Source organism: Dipodomys ordii, unplaced genomic scaffold (assembly GCF_000151885.1).
Source record: "Dipodomys ordii isolate 6190 unplaced genomic scaffold, Dord_2.0 Scaffold12, whole genome shotgun sequence".
NCBI classification, from domain to species: domain Eukaryota; kingdom Metazoa; phylum Chordata; class Mammalia; order Rodentia; family Heteromyidae; genus Dipodomys; species Dipodomys ordii.
Window position 1 is genome coordinate 23,528,338 of NW_012267228.1, and position 22,885 is coordinate 23,551,222.

Sequence of the window (22,885 nt, forward strand, 5' to 3'; positions counted from 1 at the left end):
CTCTACCGCTTGCGCCACAGCACCACTTCTGGTTTTCTAGTGGTTTATTGGAGATAAGAGTCTCACGGACTTTCCTGCCCAGGCTGGCTTTGAACCGCAATCCTCAGATCTCAGCCTCCTGAGTAGCTAGGATTACAGGTATAGCCACCAGTGCCCGGCTCCTGATGTGTATTTTTATAGGATCACCCCAGCTGCCATATTAAGATTTAAGAATAAAAGCAGGGTGTGGGTGAAGGGCTGAGTAGAGCAAGTCCAACAAACAAGTCATGCAAGCATGAGGCCCAGAGTACCAAAAAAAAAAAAAAAAAATCTGGGTATGGTAGTACAATTTTGTAATCCCAGCCACTGTGGAGTTGAAGGCAGGAGGGTCTCAAGTTCAAAGCCAGACAAGCCAAAAAGCAGGGAAACTCTGTCTCAAAAAACAAACAAAGCCGGGCGCTGGTGGCTCACGCCTGTAATCCTAGCTACTCAGGAGGCTGAGATCTGAGGATCGCGGTTCAAAGCCAGCCCGGGCAGGAGAGACCGTGAGACTCCTATCTCCAATAAACCACCTGAAAAACCGGAAGTGGCGCTGTAGCTCAAGTGGTAGAGCGCTCGCCTTGAGCTGAAGAGCTGAGGGACAGCGCCCAGGCCCAGAGTTCAAGCCCCACGACCGACAAAAAAAAAAAAATTAAAAAAAAAAAAAAAAAAACAAAAACAAAAGGGCTTAGAGAGTAACTCAAAATGTAGAGTGCTTCTCTACCATGTGTGAGGCCCTGGGTTCAAGCTCCAACTGAAAGATCAATAGTTAATGAATAAAAAGCCACAGGGAGACAGGTTGGGAAGTTAACACAAAATCCAGCTGAGAGACAATCATAGATCAGAGTAGTAGCACTGGCGGTAGTGGGAAGTGGGCAAAATCTGGATATATTTCGAAAGTAGAAGAGGATTTGCTGACAGATTAGATGTGAGGTGAGAGGAACTGCAGGAGAGACTGCAGGACTACAGGAAGGGGCAGGATGGATAGGAAAAGATCAAGCGTCTGATTTTGGACATGGTCTGTTTGAAATTAAAGTACAGATGTTGAAAATCAGGTAAGCAACACAGGAGGGATACATTTGGAAGCCCCTGGCATATGGTTGATATTTAAAGGCACAGAAGGAATGATATCACACAGAGTGAAGGCTTGAGAATGAATTCAAGTACTAAGTTGTAGGACCTTGCAAAGAATGGCAGTCCCCTGGACAAGAGCTGTTTCAGTGGCGTGTAGGAGGAGTAGCCCTAAGCAAACCCAGTTCTCTGGAGAGAAGGGAAAACTGCAAATAGGAAGCACAAACAGGAAAAAACACATCCAAATTCTGTCCTAGAGGAGGGCCCGCACAGGAGGAGGGTGAGAGACAGGGAAAGATGAAAGGTCATTTTAAGATGGGAGAGATGAACAGTGTATTTGTACACAAATGGAAATGACTCAGCAGAGGGAAATTTTGACACTGTAGAGAAAGGGCAGATTTGCTCAGGAGGTAGAGGAGAAGGTCTGACTGGCCAGCACAGGGAGCTGAGATAGTTAACCTATACTGAGACAAGACTATGTTGTAAGTGCAATCAAGAAATGGTGGGATCTCCTCCCTGCTTCTACTTTATCATGAGGTAGGACCCAAAGTCATTCTGGTAAGAGATAGGGAGGTGGGTTTGTTTAGGCTTGAGAATAAAAGAGGATGTGTGAAATAATCTCTGAGGACAAAGATAGAGTAAATGAACCACAGAAATGTAGTAAGACACTAAGCAGCAGCCGGGCCCACTTGAACCTTTAGAACACATGTTTAGGCTAGTTTTTCCCAGTCACGTAACTGCAAAGGCAATGGCAAAGTCAGCAGGAAATTGGATAGACCTTGTTATAGTAGTCTGACAAGCTAGAAAAATCACTTAATATAGTTTTGAGGGGAATGCATACAATAGACCAGGGAATTTCAGGTTAGCTGAGAAGTAAGAGGAAAGACAAGAGAAATGGTCAGTGAGGGGCTCATGATAATGAGAATTTGTCAAGAAATCATTCATTAGGGACAGTGGCCTAACTGCCTCAAAAGCTTATTAGCAGCCAGGAAAAGCCAAGAAGATTGGGGAATGGGGATGGGGAGGGATGAAGTGCTGAAGAAAGGAAAGCTAAAGCCCATCTTTACCTTTTTCCTTCTTTGCCTGCTGTAGGGCTTGAATGCAGAGCTTGGAACTTGCTTTTTTTTTTTTTTTTTGCTCACAGCTGGCATTTTATCATTTGAACCACACCTCCATTTCCATATATATAATTGGAGATAAGTCTCTCAAATTTATCTGCCCAGGCTGGCTTTGAACTGTTATCCTCAGATCTCAGCCTCCAAAGTAGCTAGGATTACAGGCATGTGCCACCTATGCCTGGAAATCTTTACACTTTGTACTGGAGAGTCAACAAGCAACATGTAAAACTAAAGCAATACAAACAATATATTTAAAGATGCTCAGGTAAAAACCAAAACATCAGCTAAAAAAACTGAAGCTGCCTCTGGGAAAAGGAAATGACCTGAAATACTGGAATATAACGTTTTTAAAATAAAAAGCCTGAAGAAGCATTTTTGTTCTCAGATTTTCTGGGATTTGAACCCTTGAGCCATGCCCCAGTCATTTTACTTTCTTTTTTTTGGGGGGGGGGCTTTTACTTTCTTTTTGGAGGGACAAGAAAAACAATTGTACTTTCACTTTCTTGATAGAGAATGCATGAATGAGTGAACAAAAGCAAAATAATGAGATTTATTAGTGAAAATTTTAGAATCTGTATTTGAGGAAAATACTGACATTATAGACCAATTCAAAGGGTATCTGCTGTTGAATAGGAGTTTCTACTTCTTATCCTTGATTCTCTTTTGAGATGTAGAACCTTGAGAATCAAATATTGAAGCTGATGACTCACGCCTGTAATCCTAGCTACTCAGGAGGCTAAGATCTGAGGATTGTGGTTCAAAGCCAGTCTGGGCAGACAAATGCATGAGACTCTTATTTTTACCTAATCAGCAAAAGGCCAAAAGTCAATATATGGCTCAAATGTAGCATGAGCAGGAAAGCCAAACAAGAGGTTGAGGCCCTAAATTCAAGCTCTAGTACTCAAACTGGCTTAAATATAAAAATAATTCAGGCCAGGGGTGGATTTTGACTTTGGGTGTGTCAGGTTTCAGGTTCTCACAATGTTGCCATCAGAACCTTGCTTTTTTGTCTTACCAGAATCTCTGGCCATGTTGGCTTCATTTTTCAGCAGGCTTTCTTCTGGTAGCAGTAGAAAGGTAGTAGATTGCCCTCATTTGCAACAGTTTCAGAGTAGATTTTCAGGGTATCAAGCCTACCAACTCCAAGCCATGTCCTTTTCTGGACCACTAGCCTTCAAGGAGACTTTTACTTTACTTATTAAATAGTTTTGAGTTTGGGGGTCCTTCGAACATGACCCTCTTACCTCAACCTTCCAGGTAGGTGGGATTATAGGAGTATACTACTGTGTCTATATAACTGATAAAAAATAAACCAACAATAATGTACAACGGAATTATTTGAAAAGTGAACAATGATGTAATCTCTGATTAGATACTGTTATTCATCCTAGATTAATTAGAATCCTAGGAACAATCTAAAATACTCACATTTGTTTCCTCTCTCAGGAAGGATGCTATCTTGTTAACAGATGCGTTTGACTTCACGGATCGGTGTTTGAATTCAGCACTTGGCTGTTACGATGGAAATGTGTATGAACGTCTATTCCACTGGGCTCAGACGTCACCAGCCAATACTCAGGTAGTTGGGTGGAACACATTATAAATTATGTAAGAGCAGAGAACGAGCAGTAAACACACCTCTGTGTTTTCCCATTTTAATGGATTCCCATTAGGTTGAAAAATCACTGGGTATAGCATGTCCTGTTTAAAATATTTTTAGAGAATACGTAAGAGAAAACAGAGGCGTGGCCTAGCAGGAACTGCCATCAGCAAAATGCACTGCTCAGACCTAGGAAAGGAAATTACAAGGAAGGCCCAAGCTCTAAATCATGGCTTGATACATCCATCCCAGGGCATGTGCATGTAGTGGCAAACTGGCTTTTAGGTAACAAAGAGATAAATTATTGTGGTAGTTTAACCATCTTATTTTCCATCTTTGCACTCAATTTTATGTAGACAAGAATGGGTAGTCAGAGGTGATAGGAAGCTAGAGGCAAAACCACCAGCAGCCAGCAGAGCCATAAATAAATAAATGACGCTATAAGGATTATGGTAACAAGATTCCGAGTAATCTTTCTAAAGAGGACACCAAAACTGTTATTAACAAAGAAAAAGAGCTGGGCACCAGTGGCTCATGCCTGTAATCTTAGCTATTCAAGCAGGCTGAGATCTGAGGATCATGGATCAAAGCCAGCCCAGGCAGGAAAATCTGTAAGACTTGTATCTCCAATTAACCACCAGAAAACCAGAAGTGGCACTGTGGCTCAAGTGGTAGAGCTGAAGAGTGAGGGACAGTGCTTAGGCCCAGAGTTCAAGCTCCATGAGTGACATTAAAGAGAGAGAGAGAGAGAGAGAGAGTGAAAGCAGGATTCATAAAATCCTACCTTTAGGGCTGAGGTCCAGGAATGCCCAGCCTCAAAGGAAAAACATGAGTGTCAATGGATAAAATTTGGGAACCAATACTGCATAATAGATTCAACATAGATGACCAAAACAAAATAAACTTATATTTTATTTTTACTTTTTGCAATACTGAGTATTTTAAGATTTGTAATGCAAATATTATTCAGATGGTAAAATGAAACTTTCCTACCTCTTGGGTCCAATTTCAGAAAAGGTGTCTTCACAGCTCATTGAATTGGCAACTCTCAGGCTTTCATTCACACTCCACACAGTGTTAGACTTGCTTTTCACAATTTGTATTCTCATACCCCAAAGCTCAATTTAACATGATCAGTTGAAAAGTTAGGACACTACTAGTTACCCACACCTCACTTGTTAGATAGAAGGCCAATCCATTTTGGTCAACTCCACATCCCTTTAATTCAACAAGGAAATATAATCAACTTCCCTAAGCAGGTGTATGCTTACTATTTAGTATAGTTAGCCTAACCTCTAGTGTAGAGCTTTTTTGAATGAGTAGACCTCTCTCCTTTCTAACGTTAAGTCTTGGCACAAAAATACAAGTCTCCCCAGCCCAGCCTGATTGCTGTGGTCTCAAGATAAATGTGTACCCTTTGGCGCTCCAGAGGCCCACCCACCCCACTGTATACTTGCCAGGAAATACTGACACTCAGAGCTCAGACCTGTTTTACTGGCCACACAGGAAACACTCGAGTTCTCTGAATTCGTCATGGTTACTAAAGACCACAGGAGCTCTCTTGCTTTTCACCTTTATCTTTTTATTTTGGTGCCAGTACCAGGGCTTGAACTCAGGGCTACATACTGACTTGGCTTTTTCGTTTAAGGCTGCTATTTGAACAAACCTTCACTTCCTGGTTTTTGCTGGTAAATTGGAAACGAGAGTCTCACAGCCTTTTCTGCCCTGGCTGGCTTCAATCTAGGATCCTCAGATCTTAAGTCTTCTGAAGTGGTAGGATTACAAGCATGAGCCATGGCTGCCTGGCTTTCATCTTTACCTTTCAAGATTTTACTCTGCATACCAAATGACAGCAGTCTTACCAACATAAAGCTTGGATGACCCATACAGGCAACAGATTTAGTAAAAAGTTGACATACTTTGGGGCTGGGAAGGTGGCTTAGTGGTAAAGTGCTTGTCTTGCATGCATGAGGCCCTGGGTTCAATTCCTCAATACCACATAAGCAGAAAAAGCTGGAAGTGGCATTGTGCTCAAGTAGTAAAGCACTAGCCTTGAGCTGAAGAGCTGAGGGACAGAGCCCAGGCCCAGAGTTTAGGCCCCACAATCAACCAAAAAAAAAAAAAAAAGTTGGTGCACTTGACTGTGAACGTGGACATTTTTTACCTTCCTAAATTCAGAATCTACCAGAATGGCCAGACCTTACATAAACATAAAGAAAGGAACCAGCTGGGTGAGCACTGGTGGCTCACATTTTTAATCCTAGCTATCTATATAGGAGGCTGAGATCTGAGGATTGCAGTTCAAAGCCAGTGTGCAGGAAAGTCCCTTAGAATCTCATCTCCAATTAGCTATCACACATATACACAAAAAAGGAAGTAGAGCTGTGGTTCAAGTGGTAAGAGCACTGGCCTTGAGCAAAAGCTCAGACAGCACCCAGGTTGTGAGTTCAAACCCCAGGACTGGCAAATAAAAAAAAAAGAACCAGCTAAATAAATAGCAGGGCCATAGACTCTCTACATCCTACCTTACTAAAAAGGAAACAGGTATAGCAATGTGGCTCTTGCAAGCACAGGAATTTAGGAATGTAAGATGATAAATGACTGTTTCCAGCTAGTCAAAACGACACTCAGTTGACTGAAAATAGTCATATGATCTTATAACATATTTCGTACTCCTTGAGAAAACCACCAAAATTTTTGAAGTATCTTTTTAATCTGCTGTATTTTGGAGCTGCAATAAATTGATATTTTTTCTCATTTACACAGTAGAAAAAGTCACATTACAGTTACAGGTATTTTAAATAAACTTTAAACCACAGCATTGTCTAAATATACTGTGCACACAAAAGTACAAATGGGAATTACACTTCAGTTTTTCAACTGAAAGTAAATGTGCTAGGCTAGGCTGACTGTTTTAGAATCACCAAGGAACCTCCTCCTGTCCAGGGTAGGATTCCTAGACAGAATAAGATGCTCATTCTTGGTTTACTCCAGCCATCTCTGCTTTTGGCTTTCTGCCTGATCTTTGGGTGTGGATGGTCTTAATGATTGAACTCAAGGCCTGGGCACTGTCCCTGAGCTGTTCTTGCTCAAAGCTAGCACTCATCACTTGAGCCACAGCTTTGTTAATTGGAAATAAGAGTTTTATATGGGCTTCCTTGCCCAGGCTGACTTCAAACCTTGATCATTAAATCTCAGCCTCCTGAGTAGCTAGGCTTATAGGTATGAGCCACCAGCTCCCAGCTAGATATTCTTTCCAGATACTCTCTCCAAAGAAAACTGTGATAACCACCCCCCCCCAAAAAAAAAACAACAAAAAAAACCATGAAACTCTATCTAAGTGATTTCCTTATGGATACAAGAAGTGAAGGCACCACTGGAGATCACTTACAAGAATCCTATTTTCCCTAATCATTCCATTATAAAAACTTTCCTTAGTAGTAAGAAGAATACAGCTATTGTCATTTAATGAGTATTTACTGATCACATTAGTGTGCCAGAAATTAGTTAGGTATTGAAGATTCAGTGAAGAACAAGTTGTACTTTGTGCCCAAGCTCACAGTAGTATAGACAGGCAAAAAGTAAATAAATAACAATAACAACAAAAACAAATACAAGATGAGGCTAGAGCTGTGAAGGAAAGAATCTAGATAATGCATTAGAGATGATGGGAAAAACCTATTCTGATATTGCTTATCAGATTCTATCTGCTGGTTCCTTGCCTTGTAGTTCAGGTTCAATTTCAAAGAGTCTCAAAGATTAATGCCTTTTATTTGTACTAAATTCCAAAAGCAAGGATAAGCTATGTCTGTATATGTGGTTTAAAAAAAAAAAAGGCCACCTGTATACACAATTTAAAATCTACATGAGAAAGGATGTCCTTTGGAAAAAATGTTTCACCATATGTTCACACCAAAAGAATTTAAAAAAATAATTGGAAAATTAAGCATCTTATGTAATGTTACTTTTTTGAAGCCAAACACTTAATTTGAAAGGAAAAGTTAGGTAGGTGCCAGTGACTCATGACTATAATCCTAGCTACTCATAAGGCTTACTTCTGAGGATCAGGGTTCAAAGCTAGGCCATGCAGGAAAGTCCCTAAGATTCCTATCTCCAACTAACCAGCAAAAAACCTTTAATGGAGCTGTGGCTCAGTGGTAGAGTCATCCATAAGTGGAAAAGCTTAGAGAGACAGTGCCTAAGTCCTAAGTTCAAGCTTCAGTACTGACTGACACAGAAAGAAAGTCAAAGTCATGAATTCTGGAAGAAATACTTTTAATAATACTTTTGTTTCTAAAAACAGAAAAATCCTGCCTATGAGAAATATATCAGACCACTGCTACAAAGTTGGAGAGCCAAGCTCTAAAGCAACCAACAGTGTTGGAGAAGCAGCAGCATAGTGGAGCCACAGCACACAAAATGAAATGGGAAACCCACACATACAAAAGGAAATATTAAATTACGTATTTCTAGAGTCGTCTTTGAAAATACGGTCTGAAGTATTACCAGTTGGAACAACATCTGGATTTACTTCAAAATAGTCCTTAGAAGGAAAAAGGGAGAGTATTGAATGTGATCAATAAACGGGCACCTGGGTGCTCACCATTTGCTCTGCTTTTGAGTGTGTCTGAAATTTCCTGTAATAAAAAATAGTACAATCTATTTAGTTAATCGTTAGAATTTTCTTTAAATATAGCAGAAGGCAATACACTTATTAGTTACCACTGTGTCTCTTCTTATCTACCGACTTAACTATATCTTTCTTTTTGTGGTGTTAGGAATTAAACCCACAGCCATGTGAATGTTAAACACTGAGCTACACACCCAGCCCACCTGGTCTTTAGCATTTATAGTAAAAGGATACACATCCTTACACACAGTCCTCCAAAGTACAATCTAAATACAACAGGGAGCCTTAAGAATGCAACTAAGAATTAACTTTGTCAACTCTCCTGGAGTAAAAGTGATTAAAATTTCATAAAAACAGACATAATTATCCCAATTTACACAAATATAATCAAGCTACATTCTTCCTATCATTTTCAATTACCCAACTAGATACAAAATTAAATGACATTTGACAAAATTGCAGAAAAAAAATCTCAGCTGTCTTACTTTTCCTAGTTTGTTCCTTAAACAGTTACCCCAAATAAACTTATTTCTAATAAGCTAGACAAGCAAGAAACCTCATCAGTTTTTAAGTTCCAAAAACATAATGTTATACAGTTTCCATGACTGTGCAACCCAAATCATTTTACTTCATATTTACTTGTTAGTTCCACAACTCCTACGAATCAGCTGGAGTCTGAAATAGGACCAATTTTCTAAAATGGTAACCTGGGATGGCTACATTGATCTACTGAAACCACAGGAACCTGTCAATAACATGAAAGATGGAGATAGTAAAATAGGAATCATAGGTTTCTACGTGTGGGTAACTTGTCAAATCTCAGAATAAAATCACACATACATGGGCAAAATTGAACATAAGTAAATGTTCTCATCTTCCTTTTGGAAAGAGAATCTGGAAATGTTCTGAGAGGAAAAAGAGTCACCTGCCTGCTCCACGGCCCACAGTCTCAGAACTGTGAAAACAGAAATTAAGTTAGAAAACAGAGAATAAGTTACATAACTTCCTTTAACAAGGCATTTTTGCAAACTAGGAAGTCTTACTCATTAAGAATCCCTTCTGTGGGTAACTTCCAAGAAACAGAATCCTGCCTGGTGCTGGTGGCTCATGCCTGCATCCTAGTTACTCAGGAGGCTGAGATCTGAGGGTTAAAGTTCAAATCCAGGCCCTGCAGAAAGTCCATGAGACTCCTATCTCTGACTAACCAGCAAAAAGCCAGAAGTGAAGCTGTGGCTGACTAGCCTTAAGCAAAAAAAGCTCAGAACAGCGCTAAGCCCTGAGTTCAAGCCCTAGAACTGGCAGAAAAGGAAAAAACAAAGACATTGAAAAAAAGAGATACACTGAAATAAATAAAAGTACACGCATCTCCCCAAGTGTTCCAGATCCTTCGTCCACTGAAATTCATCTCTTCTCAGAAATAAACTTAATTTGATAATAATGTACATTTGTGGTCACAAATGTAGAGTGGGAATGATGTCCCCATGCTCAGCACAAGGCTGAAATAAGTCATATTCACAACTATGACAACTGAAGAAAAACCTGTAATCTTCAGTATACGTCCTATTTGAAATAATCTTTTCATTGGAATGTCCTCTCAAATATGCACTCTTTAAACCAAGTTCTGTCCATCCCTGTTTTAATTACATAACAGTGTTCTTAGGAACTATACTAAAGTTCCACTGAGCCCTCTCAAATCCAATCCAATATACAACTACAGGCTGTATATACTGAGATATAAATAATGACTACTTTAGTTGAGGAATGAGTTTCTCCACATAATAACAACAAATAAATACCACACTAATTTTCGTAGTTCACTTTTTTATTAGGTTTTTTTTTTTCCTGGTCAACAGTACACTTGGGAATTATACTGTACCAGGCATAAGAAGATTTCTACCACAGGGACATTTTGTATTCAGAATCCAATATAAATATTTCTAGTCAGACATTTCCATGGCTATATATATTTGGTTGCTTGATTTATATGCATAGAAAGAAACAGTTGTCATAACTGTAAAAAGCAGTACTTAACAAGTACCTTTAAATGATTGGAAGTTTTCTTTTAATATTACAATACTGCTTATTGGCTTGGAAACTAGGTCGCCCTACATGATATTTTGATTTTTTTTTCCTCAAAGGCATCATGAGATAGTATTCCCCTCATTCTTTTATTCCTGTATTTTTAGCCTTCTAGTTGAGTTAGGGACCATTTTGTCAGAAATCATTTTAGCACTGTAATAATAATAATAATAATAAAAAGCTCTGTTAAGGGTAGATTATATACCATAATGATTTTCAGACTTCTTTTTATAAAAAAGGTATCTGAAGACTCTAAACAGGCACATGCATACTCAGGGTAAAGGGAACAAAACCTGGAGGAGACTGCCAATCCACAAAACCTTCTGGTCCTCAATGCCTTCAAATAAATACAAATATTTTTAAAAAATCAGAAAAAGAAAAAGCAAAAACAGAAGAAAACAGAAAAGCAGTCTCTTCCACTTCCTGGAGAGTCTGTTTCAGGAACTTCTTGGGCCTGAAGATTAGTCCTCTGTCTTCCGGGCCAATCTGCAGAAAGTCCAGTTGTGTTCCACTGTGTTCTCATTGGCCCGCTCACTCATGTGATGTACCCGAGTGTTACGGATTGTGAACCCTTGTTTTGTAATATACTCCATCAGGTGCACCCGGAGAGACACTTCCTGGTGATAATCACAAGGTCCAAACGTAAAGGAAACCTGGCAGTCTCTGGTGTCCATCATGTGCTTATTCCACTTGGTAAAATAATTGGAGATGCCTTCTAGTAAGGAATGGACCTTGGTGGTGATGGTTAACTGAGTTATGATGACAGCCACTGGATTGGAATACTTGGAAAGCTTCCGAGTACTAGAGAGCTCCACAACCTCTTCAAAAGTATCCATGGGATACAAAGGCTTAGGGTCATTGAGACACTGAATCAAGGGTTCAATCTGGTAAAAATCTGCTTCTTTCCGAAGCAGGTCAAATTCCTTAAAATCCAGGGGTAGGGTCAGCTCTGAAGTTCTTAAGAAGTTGAGGACATATCGGAAGAGAGGCCCATCTCGATCAATGAAGTAATTGCCTTGAGGGTCTCGAGCTGTGGGGAAGTCTCCCCCAAACATAGCTCCAAGCATGGAATCCGGGTAACGCGTCAGTGTAGTGAGGGACGTGGTATACAAGTGTCCACCTACATTTAATGTGACTGGGTCAGTCATCTGAAATTTTCAAAAACATCATCAGTCACCTGAGGTTCATAAAATCTGAACTTTGATGAATAAAGAACAATAACAATATCAACCAAGCATAGGAGTCCTTCAGACTCTACCAGAGATGGTAATCCTATAATGCTCAGTAATAAGCCCACTTACATGAGGGGATCTAACATTTGCTTCCAATAGGAAGGAAGAAGGATAAATCCAATCCTTTAAAGATTTACTCAAAGATTAGAGGGCATGACCTTCAGAGCCATGTAGTTTCAGGCCCAGATCTAGAGTCTTCAAGTCAAAATATACTATAGGAAGAGAGAGGACAAACTAAAATATCATATTTTGTTGCTTTGTTCTAATTAAGGAAAAAACCTTCAATCTTCTTAACTCAATTTAACATAATACAATTAAAATGATCTAATAAAGACAAATACTTCCAAAATTTCTAAGAAAAGCAAGTCATCAAAAAGTGGGTGTGTTTTGTGCCAGTACTGGGGCTTGAACTCAGGGCATGGGGTGCTGTCATTTTGGTCAGTCATGGGGCTTGAACTCAGGGCCTGGTTTCTGAGCCTGGGCTTTTTTGCTCAAGGCTAGTGCTCTACCAGCGTAAACCATACCTCCACTTCTGGCTTTTTGGTGATGAACTGGAGCTAGGAGTCTCACAGACTTTTCTTTTCTAAGCTGGCTTCAAACCTTGATCCTCAGATCTCAGCCTCCTGAATAGCTAGGATTATAGATATATGCTACCAGCACCCAGCTTCCCTTAGCTTTTTTGCTCAAGGTTGGTTCTCTACCACTTTGAGCCATACTTTCATTTGCAGCTTTTTGCTGGTAATTGGAGCTAGGAGTCACAGATGTTCTTTTCTGAGCTGGCTTCAAATTGAGAACCTCAGATCTCAGCCTCCTAAGTAGCTAGGATTATAAGCATGAGCCATTGGTGCCTTGCATGAAACTTTTTTTTTTGGTTAAAGGGCTTGAACTCTGGGCCTGGGTGCTGTCCCTGAACTCTTCAGCTCAAGGCTAACACTCTACCACTTGAGCCACAGCACCACTTTTGGTTTTCTGGTGGTTAATTGGAGATACAAGTCTCACGATTTTCCTGCCCAGGCTGGCTCTGAACCATGATCCTCAGATCTCAGCCTCCTTGAGTAGCTAGGGTTACAGGCGAGAGCCATCGGTGCCCAGCTCGAAACGTAATTTAAAAATAAAAACTGGGGCTGGGAAGGTGGCTCAGTGGTCAAGTGCTTGCCTTGCATGCATAAGGCCCTCGGTTTGATTCCTCAGCATCACATAAGCAGAAAAAAAGCTGAGGGACAGCGCCCAGGCCCATAGTTCAGGCCCATGACCGGACCCCAAAAACAAAAAAATAAATAAATAAAAATAAAACTGTGGGGCTGGGAGGGTGGCTCAGTGGTAGAGCGCTTGCCTTGCATGCATGAGGCCCTGGGTTCGATTCTTCAGCACTACATAAGCAAAAAGAAAAAACCCGGAAGCGGCGCTACGGCTCAAGTGGTAGAGAGGTAGCCTTGAGCTGAAGAGCTGAGGGACAGCACCCAGGCTCAGAGTTTAGGCCCCACGACCGGATCCCCCCCCCAAAAAAAAAATAAAATAAAAACTGTGCAAGTTTAATTCTAATAGCTTGGCACTTTCCCTCAGCTCTTCAGTTCAAGGCTAGCACTCTACCACTTGAGCCACAGCACCACTTCTGGCTTTTTTCTTTTTGCTTATGTGGTGCTGGGGAATCAAACCCAGGGCCTCATGCATGCAAGGCAAGCACTCTACCACTGAGCCACCTTCCCAGCCCCCCTCCTTTTTTTTTTTTTAATGCTATTACTGGGTCATTAACTCTGGTCCTTGTGCTCTCACTCTAGCACTCAACCACTTGAACTACCCCTTCATTTCTGGCTTTTTCTCTTTTTTGGCTGATAAACTGGAAATAATATTTGTCTGCCCAGGCTGGCTTTGAACCTCAATCTTCAGAGCACAGCCTCCTGAGTAGCTAGGACTGTAAATGTAAGCCACTGACACTGAGCTTCTAATAACTTTTTCATGGAAATAATAGTTCCAAACACTAAGTTAAAATATACACTTTAGCTAACCATATAACCCAAAAGCTAATAGAGGCTTTAAATTTCATTATCTAATAGTATATTCACTTTTGTAACATTAATGTTGCAAGCTGACCTTTAGAGAAGCAAGCTTTTCTAAATAACACATACCACTGGCTTTAAAGTTTATATTAAGAAAAAAAAAAAAGAATCTTCAGGTATTAGGAAAACAAATTATTTCTTACCAGAGGAAAAGAAATAGGAGGGAGACAAGCACACCCAAATGTGCAAATGGGGCAAGAGGCACAGTCAGGTCTAACTGCTAATGCCCAACCACAAGGAAGCTTCCTTATCCCATTACCTTCTGGGCCTTCCAAGAGTTTTTTGAGCAAGATACTCCAAAGACCAACATTCCCTGTATCCCTAAAGTAAGTGATTACAAAAAGTCACTTAACCATCCAGGCACTGGTGGCTCATGCCTGTAATCCTAGTTACTCAGGAGGCTGAGATCTGAGGATCACTGTTCAAAGCCATCCTAGGCAGGAAAGTCTGTGAGGCTCTGATCTCCAATTAACCACCAGAAAATCAGAAGTGACATTGTGGTTCAAAGTGGTACAGTGCTAACCTTGAGCAAAAAGAGCTCAAGGACAGAGCCCAGGTCCTGAGTTCAAGGCCATCAAAAAAAAAAAAAAGTCACTTAACAGTCTGTATTGAGTCTGTATCCATTAAAACACCAAAACAAACAAAAATGCCCTCCAAAGTCATACAAATAAATGGGAGGGGCAGTTTGCACAATTCCTAATTTTTATCTGTATATATTATAACTAGGATGCATCAGGAAAAAAGAAACAAAAGCAAGTTGCCAGCTTTCCAGTGAGCCACCAGCCACTCACCATATAGCCCCAGTCTCCATTATCCATCTGCTCCAGCGCTGCGTCTCCAGGGGCCCAGATTCCAGGGAAACTTTGGAAGGAGAAAATGGATATATGATAGCACATGTAACTCTGTAAACTGCAAATAAAGCTCTTGCCACCCGACAGAACAGGCCAAGTACCCAGTACTAAAACCTACTCCAGAACTAGGCATTCAGGAAGCTTGAGGCAGGAGAATCACAAGTTTGAGGCCAGCCAGGCTACCTGGTGAGCTCTTGTCTCAGAAAACAAACATATAAAACAACAAAAACCTACGGTGCGACCAAGATCTGAGAAGAAAACATCCCTCGTCTCCATGCTCATCCTCTGGAGACCATCATACACGGGGCAGGAACTCTCCTATACTCAGAAAACATGCAGCAGCATGCAAAGTTAACTGCTCAAATCTTGTCTCTCTTCTCTAAAAATCTAATTTTAAGAATTTTTGTACAAAAACATCATGATTAACTTCTACAACTTATGTCATGACAAACCTATGATTAGTCTTTGTCAGAAAGGTCATTTACAGGAAAGGGAAAACTTCATCAGCATTCCAGCAGCATAATCTAAACATCTCAGTAAAAACATGTAACACCATAAATGTCCAAGACATCAAGGTCAATTTCCAGGGGAAAGACATCAAAATAGTATTTATCTTTAAAAACAAAACTAATTATACTTCAATAATGCAGTATTTCTTTTTGTGTAATAGTCAGAACAAATGGAAAGCAACTGAAATGACAAACTATTAGCATGGGGGTAAAAGAACCTCACAGGGGGCTGGGAAGGTGGCTCAGTGGTAGAGAGCATGCCTTGTATGCCTGAGGTCCTGGGTTCAATTCCTCAGCACCACATAAGCAAAAAGAAAAAAGCCGGAAGTGGTGCTATGGCTCAAGTGGTAGAGTGCTAGCCTTGAGCTGAAGAGCTGAGGGACAGCACCCAGGCCCAGAGTTTAGGCCCCACGACTGGACCCCCCCCCAAAAAAAAAGAACCTCACAGATCAGTCTGAGAGTCAACCAGGCAGTACTTGCAGCCAACAGCCTTAGAAAAATGACCAATACCTATATAGTAAGGATGCTAGTTTGAATTTGTCTTGCTTTACACTTCAAGAGGATTCCCACAGTCTTCCAGCTACTGAACTGCCAAAGCCAGTTCCCTCTCATTCCCCAAAGCAACCTGCAAAGCAACCTGCAAAGTTAAATGACAAAAGCTCTGGCAAGTGATGGTCAGAAACACTGACTTGTCAGTATTCAGCCAGTCTTTGAGCAAATGCACTTTTCCCACTTTTAGAAAAATCTGGCATACAATTCTCAGAACAAGCCCAGGCTACAGAAGATCACAAAGGCTCTTTCTCAAAAGGTCACTCAGGCATGTAGAGAACATTTGCATAGCACAGCATGGGCTGAAATCGGAGCCTGGAGCATCCATTTTCTCTACCTTGCAAATTCTTCAAAGCAAAACAAGCTAAAATGTGGAGCAAATGAGGATGTAGTCAGTTTTTATTCTTTACACTCAGCAGTTGGATGTAGATAGGCCTCTACATGCTACAGGATAAGAAATGAAACAAATGTCAAACTCAGGGCTCTTGTGACAGCCTTCCATTCCTCTCGCTTGCTTCACAAACAGAACCAAGAAATATGCTTTACCAGTCTGTCTTGTCAGCCTCTGATTCCATTCCTAATAACAACAAATTAGTAGTGATTTGAAAGGTCAGTCATCCAAAAATTCTGGTAAATGCTCATCTTTGGTATTTTCTCCTTACCCAAAGTATTCTTTCATGAAAGCTTCAATAATCAATCCCTTAATCAATCTATTGTAGTTCAACCATGTTGGGAGGGAACACCTATGTGCAATGTGAACAAACAGAAAGGGTAAAGTACAATGCCTGCCCTCAAGGGGCTTTCACTCTACAGAAGAAGGAAAACACACAAAACTGAAAACAAAAGGAATTCCACAGTGTATAGCTAGATGGCCTGGCAGGGCCTGTAGGAGGAAGATTCCAAATGGGAAAATGGAGAACTCCGGGGAAGGGTTCAGTCAGAAGAAAATTTGCACAACCAGAGAAGGGACTCTAGAATTAAAGAAAACATTTGCACAGCACGTGAAAGTCTTTTATCCTCATGGACTAAGCCAGTAGGCCCAGCATAGATTATAGTCCCCATTTTAGAGATGCAAAACAGAGAAACAGGGTGGATTAAATGGCTCAAACTCTACCACTCAAAAGTAAATTTGTTTACTATCATTTGAAATTGGGGCCTTAAACTCACAACTGGTGCCCTACTACTGGGCCTATCCTCCAGCCCTTCTTTGTAGGGGTTATTCTGGAGATGCAGTCTTCTCAGATTTTTTCTGGCCAGACTGGCTTCAAATCTCTACCCTCCAGACCTCAGTCTCCTAAGTAGCTAGTGTTGGCCTAGACTTGAGTTTCTGATTCCTGGTCTACATCTTTCCATAATATCTCTCTTGGATAGAAACCTAAAGAACAGAACCCAAGAAAACAAGACAAGAGAATTAATTTGAGACTTACTATAGCCACCTATTAACTATATTTGCCTACTGTAAGATTTACTTTACAGGGGGTAGAGAGGGGAAGGGATGGTATGGGGAAACAAAAGAGGAGGCAACAATGCTTGATAAGAAATGTACTCACTATCTTGCCCATGTAATTGTAACCCCTCTGTTTGGTATTTTCACAATAATAAAAAAAATTAAAAAAAGATTTACTGGGCTGGGAAGGTGGCTCAGTGGTAGAGCGCATGCCTTGTATGCCTGAGGCCCTGGATTCAATTCCTCAGTACCACATAAGCAAAAAGAAAAAAACTGGAAGTGGCACTGTGGCTTAAGTGGTAGAGGGCTAGCCTTGAGCTGAAGAGCTGAGGGACAGCGCCCAGGCCCAGAGTTTAGGCCTCACGGACCCAAAAAGAGATTTACTTTACAGTAACTCTACCTAATCAAACAATTATAATGGGTTTGTAAAGATTCCTTAAGAATAAGGAAAAATGGCAGGTACTTACTCATAACGGCTGTTGCCTGGTTTCAAATGACAAAGAATTCTAATTCAACCTAGTGGCTCTTACCTACAATCCTAGCTTAGGGTTCCAGACCCAAAGCCAACCCCAGCAGAAAACACTGTGAGACTCCAGTTCCAATTAACCAGCAAAAAGCTAAACTGGAGGCACAGCTCAAGTGGTAGAGCAACTGTTGTAAGAAAGAAAGTCAAGAGTGAGAACATAAGACCCTGAATTTCAAGCCCTGGTACCAGCACTAAAAATAAATAAATAAATAAATAAATAAAATCTAATCTATGAATTATCCAAATGGCCAATAAAAAATGAAAAAACAAAGACAAAAGATGAACAAATACCAATATAACAGTTGCTAGGGGGGCTGGGAAGGTGGCTCAGTGGTAGAGCGCTTGCCTTGCATGCATGAGGCCCTGGGTTCAATTCCTAGCACCACTTAAGCAAAAAGAAAAAAGCCGGAAGTGGCGCTGTGGCTCAAGTAATAGAGTGCTTGCCTTGAGCTGAAAAACTGAGGGACAGTGCCCAGGCCCAGAGTTCAGGCCCCACGACTGGACCCCCCCCCAAAAAAAAAAAGAAATGGAAAAAGACAAAAGATCAACAAATACCAATATAACAGCTGCTATGGGGGCTGGGAAAGGTGGCTCAGTGGTAGAGTGCCTGCCTTGCATGCATGAGGCCCTGGGTTCGATTCCTGAGCACCACATAAGCAGAAAAAAGCCAGTGGTGCTGTGGCTCAAGTGGTAGAGTGCTAGCCTTGAGCTGAAGAGCTGATGGACAGCACCCAGGCCCCGAGTTCAAGCCCCACGACTGGCAAAAAAAAAAAGTTGCCATGTCCACTACCACTAATCCTTTTCCAACTTCTAAAAAAGGCAAGTTTTTGAGCAGTAATACTAAGTAAATTAGCAAGGTATCAGTGCCTTACGCCTGCAATCCTAGCTACCCAGGAAGCAGAGATCTGAGAATCAGACGGCTCAAAGCCAGTCTGAGCAGGAAAGTCCATGAGAATCTTATCTCCAACTAAATACCAAAAAAGCCAGAAGTGGAGCTGTGGCTCAAGTGGTAGAACACTAGCCTTGAGCAAATAAGCTCAGGGATAACACTCAAGCCCTGAGTTCAAGCCCCAGGATACACACACACATAGGACACACAGGACACACACACACATACACACACTCAAGCCCTGAGTTCAAGCCCCAGGATACATATACACAGGACGCACACACACACAAATTAGATGGGACTCCTGAATCTGCTCCACACAGGACACACACACACACACACACACACTCAAGCCCCAGGATACATACACACAGGACACACACACACAAATTAGATGGGACTCCTGAATCTGCTCCACACAGGACACACACACACACACACACACACACACACACACACACATGCACGCACGCAGGCGCGCGCGTAAATTAGATGGGACTCCATGGCAAAAGCTGCCTCAGAAGACCATAATGAAAGCTCAAGATAAGTAATTCAGGAAAGCAATTACCTGATCTACATGTGCCTGTGTTTCTTTTTTTTTTTTGTGCCTGTGTTTCTTAAAAAGCATCCCAAAGCCTTCTTGTGCTTGTATATAAGATCTCAAAATAAACATGTCACTACTAGTCACTTTCATTAACAATGACTAAACAATCTAAAAAGATCAAATTGTTTATTAGTAAGCTCAATGAGAAAAACAGAGTATTGGTTTAAATTTTATCTGTCTAATCCTTATAAACATCCTCTGTAGAGATTCTTGAACACAACAGCAGCAGCAGCAGCAGGATTCCTGCTTGGCCAATAGCTGGATTCTGAATTTATGACCCAACATCTCAAGACTATGCAGATGAATGAAAACATAATCCAAAAGAATTTCCAGAACAACTTCAATTTCTTCTACTAAATCATTTTCCAGAGCTACTAACAATTAGAAAATGATTCATTTGCTTTTCATCTTCTTTCCCTCCTGGCCCAGTCTCCAGTGGTGGGCTTAATGAAAACTTTACAGGACCACAATTCAGGCAGTGGAGAGAAGAGCTGCAAATGACCCTACTTTACTTGAAGTAAAAGAAACATCTAATATTTCAGATAATTCATGAGAAATGGAGATTATGAGGGCAACTTATTTTTAATCCTTTAAAATGCTTTTCCTTACTAAATACCACTAAAGAGGCAGTGAAAGTAACTGAGCACCATTATGAAGTTCAAAGGCTTTCTGACCTTGTAAAATCAGTTCACCTTAAAAGATCTGACCTTTGGCCCAAATAAAAATTCTTGTAACAAAAAAAAAAAAAAAAAGAAAAAAAAATTCTTGTAACAGCACTGGAAATTCACTTGTGTATAAGCATCAAAGGTTACTGAAGCTAATATATAAATTCTGATGGTATGTTAGATAATTAAAGACCTATTAAAGGATGGAGCCAGGCATCGGTGGCTCAAGCCTGTAATCCTAGCTACTCAGGAGGCTGAGATCTGAGGGTCATGGTTCAAAGCCGTGAGACTCTAATCTCCAATAAACTACCAGGAAACCAGAAGTGGCGCTGTGGCTCAAGTGGTAAAGTGCTTGCCTTGAGCTGAAGAGCTGGGTGAGACACAGCGCCAGACCCAGAGTTCAAGCCCCACGACCAAAAAAAGAAAAAAAAGTAAAAAATGGATATGTTGAAAGGGGTGATACAGATAAAGCACAAATACTTAAAGATAATAGAAATAAAATATAAGAGTAACTAAACAAAACAAAGCCTATTACCTGAAAAAAAGAATGCATAATACCTAAAAGAAATTACAATTTTTCTAAACTAGCAAATCTGAAGGACTTACAACCCATTAAGTCAATTAAAAATTAAATAATTAAAAAATAACCTAAGAATCCCAAAGTTATCTTCCTCACTACCAGAGAACTTATGGATAATGACAAACACAAGTCGTCAAGAGTTTTATAATTTTTGCTATAAACTAAGAAGCAATATTGCTTATAACAACCTACACATTGCAGTAAAAATCTCCAAATCTGAACAAGTAAAAATAAAAACTTATGACCACTCTTCCCAGTGATTCCATGTAACCTTTAAAACTGCTTTTCTACTGAAACCTTTGTGCCTGGCATTCTGAAAAGGAGTCAATAAAATCTCTCCATCTATACTTACCTTCAAAATTGCCTTTGTACTGAGTTTCTCTGTTCTTGAAACGTGGGAGTTTGAAAGTGAAACACTTTTTTATAGTAACTAGTTCAGCCACATCTAAAGGAGTCTTTGGAGTTAATATCCACGTACAGGCCAGCACAAATAGCCAGGCAGACAAGAATAATGTAATTACAATGTCAGATTATCCCTAACTACACTGCTGTAGAAATGGATCCTCTTTTTAAAAATAATAGTAATCCTTTTCTACTCTCTCCTTTCTTAAACATATTGTCTAATAGAAAAGTTATAGATTGAAAAATGACCTACAATGTTAAAAAGACAAGTCACAAAATCTTAAAATTCCTCTTCTCTTCAGTTTCCATGGGCTAATAATATACCACCTTGCCCAAAGTAAGTATACCACTGAAACACAAGGATAAAACCCAGCCCATAGGTTAACGGATGAATAAGGTTCTGAAGTCACATGCAGGTTTCAAAGGGCACAAAGAAGAGAGAACTAAGGCTGGGGGAGAAAGACCAGTACCCCAATTCTGCATCCTTCCTAATTAGAAGGGCCTGAGTAAACCACTCCTCTTTGGGGGAAATGGAGAAAATAGCAAAATGATGACTACAAAACAAACATTGTACGAATGTGAAAATGTCTGTAGCAATAACATACACAAAATTTCTGAGGTAGACTGAAAAACAGCAACAAAGAAGGACTCCTCCCCTCCATGTGCTCCCAGTCTCAAAGATCCTCCTTTTCCAAGACCACCCCCAAGAGGGAGAGCTGCTAACACGGCAGCCAGGCCCTTTCCAAGGCCTCACACATGAGCACTTGATTCAGAACTTCTCTGCATGACTCAGGATGGTCGAATCCAAATAAATTTCTATATTCCATAGACACCATATCAAAACGATGGGCTCTGGTGGCTCACACCTGTAATCCTAGCTACTTAGGAGGCTGAGATCTGAGGCTCACGGTTCAAAGCCAGCCCAGGCAGGAAAGTCCGTGAGACTCTGATCTCCAATAAACCACTAGAAAGCCGGAAGTGGCGCTGTGGCTCAAGTGATAGAGTGCTCTCCTTGAGCTGAAGAATGGAGGCCCAGAGTTCAAGCCCCGCGACTGACCAAAAAAAAAAAAAAAAGTCAAAATACATGAAAAATATACATATCAAAATCCAAGATCCAATGGGGGTACTTATAGGACGGCCCCTGAGATTCCTTTCTGTACTAAGGCTTGGGCTGCAATATGATTTGTGAGAATTCAAATGGCAAAACTTAGCAACAGCATCTATAGCAAGCCTGGACGGTCAACCTAAGGCAAAAAAAAAAAAAAAAAAAAAATCAAGTATCCGGAAGGACTGATAGCGTTCAACTAAACACAAGTTCTCCAATCCTACCAGCCCTGCTCACAATCACCCTATTTCCCTTTTCCTAGCTACACATTTGTTCATGTAAAAACATCTCAGTCTTGGCCTCAGGCCTGTGCTATTCCAGGATCATTCATGTAACGGAGGGGCTTGGGGGGGGGGGGTTGCATATGCCAGGGGGTATGGTGGAGACAGATGCCACGGCTATTCCCCATACATTCTCGTTGGACTGTCTTCCCAAGTGTATTTGCTTCTCGGACCTCCTCCGTAACAAAGTCTCACACACGAACTGGACTCTAAGAGTGGTCTTCCAGAACCGAAACACCCTAACTTCCGCAGAACATCTCAACAAGCGGTCGGTCCCGTTCCACGTCCCCGTCCCAGCCCAGGCACGGGCTCCACCCCGGCCGGCCCGGCAGGTGCTGCCGGGGGGCTCCGTCACCGCGGCCGGGCATCGCCGCGGACAGCAGGCATTCGAAGTGCCACCTCGGGGATCGATCTGGACGGAAGAGCACTCAGCTGCAAAATCAGCGTGTCTCGTCGGGGCCGGGGAAGCGGCGGCAGCAAGAGCCCAGCGGGAGCAAGGCTCGGAAGCCCAGCGGTGTGCGTTAAACTAGGGCAAGCGGTGGCTAATTAGCGCCACCGAGAAGAAAGGAAAAAAAAAAATGATTGTCGAGCCGACCCCGAGCGTGCCCGTCCGCGGCTGCCCCACAAGCGCAGCCCCGCAGCCGCCTGGTCTCGGCGCGAGGCGGACGAGGC

General features: G+C 41.3%; 2 protein-coding genes across 6 annotated transcripts in view; one reads left to right on the forward strand and one right to left on the reverse strand.

Annotated features, from left to right (window-relative positions):
• The window catches only part of Acox2 (acyl-CoA oxidase 2, branched chain), a 31,615-nt gene extending 23,146 nt beyond the window's left edge, over positions 1 to 8,469 (forward strand). Inside the window, exons 14-15 of the mRNA XM_013010559.1 lie at positions 3,654 to 3,786; positions 8,111 to 8,469. Of these exons, the coding sequence (XP_012866013.1) occupies positions 3,654 to 3,786; positions 8,111 to 8,173 (196 nt within the window). The 3' untranslated portion in view covers positions 8,174 to 8,469. The remainder of the gene's footprint in view (positions 1 to 3,653; positions 3,787 to 8,110) is intronic.
• Positions 8,470 to 10,241: 1,772 nt separating this feature from the next.
• Kctd6 (potassium channel tetramerization domain containing 6) overlaps positions 10,242 to 22,885 on the reverse strand; it is a 20,786-nt gene continuing 8,142 nt past the window's right edge. Inside the window, exons 1-3 of one of the 5 annotated variants that reach the window (XM_013010305.1) lie at positions 20,778 to 20,879; positions 14,597 to 14,666; positions 10,242 to 11,664 (exon numbers count right to left, since the gene is read on the reverse strand). In XM_013010305.1, the coding sequence (XP_012865759.1) occupies positions 10,978 to 11,664; positions 14,597 to 14,623 (714 nt within the window). In that variant the 5' untranslated portion in view covers positions 14,624 to 14,666; positions 20,778 to 20,879 and the 3' untranslated portion in view covers positions 10,242 to 10,977. The other 4 variants (XM_013010306.1, XM_013010307.1, XM_013010308.1 and 1 more) reach the window with 4 other exon arrangements.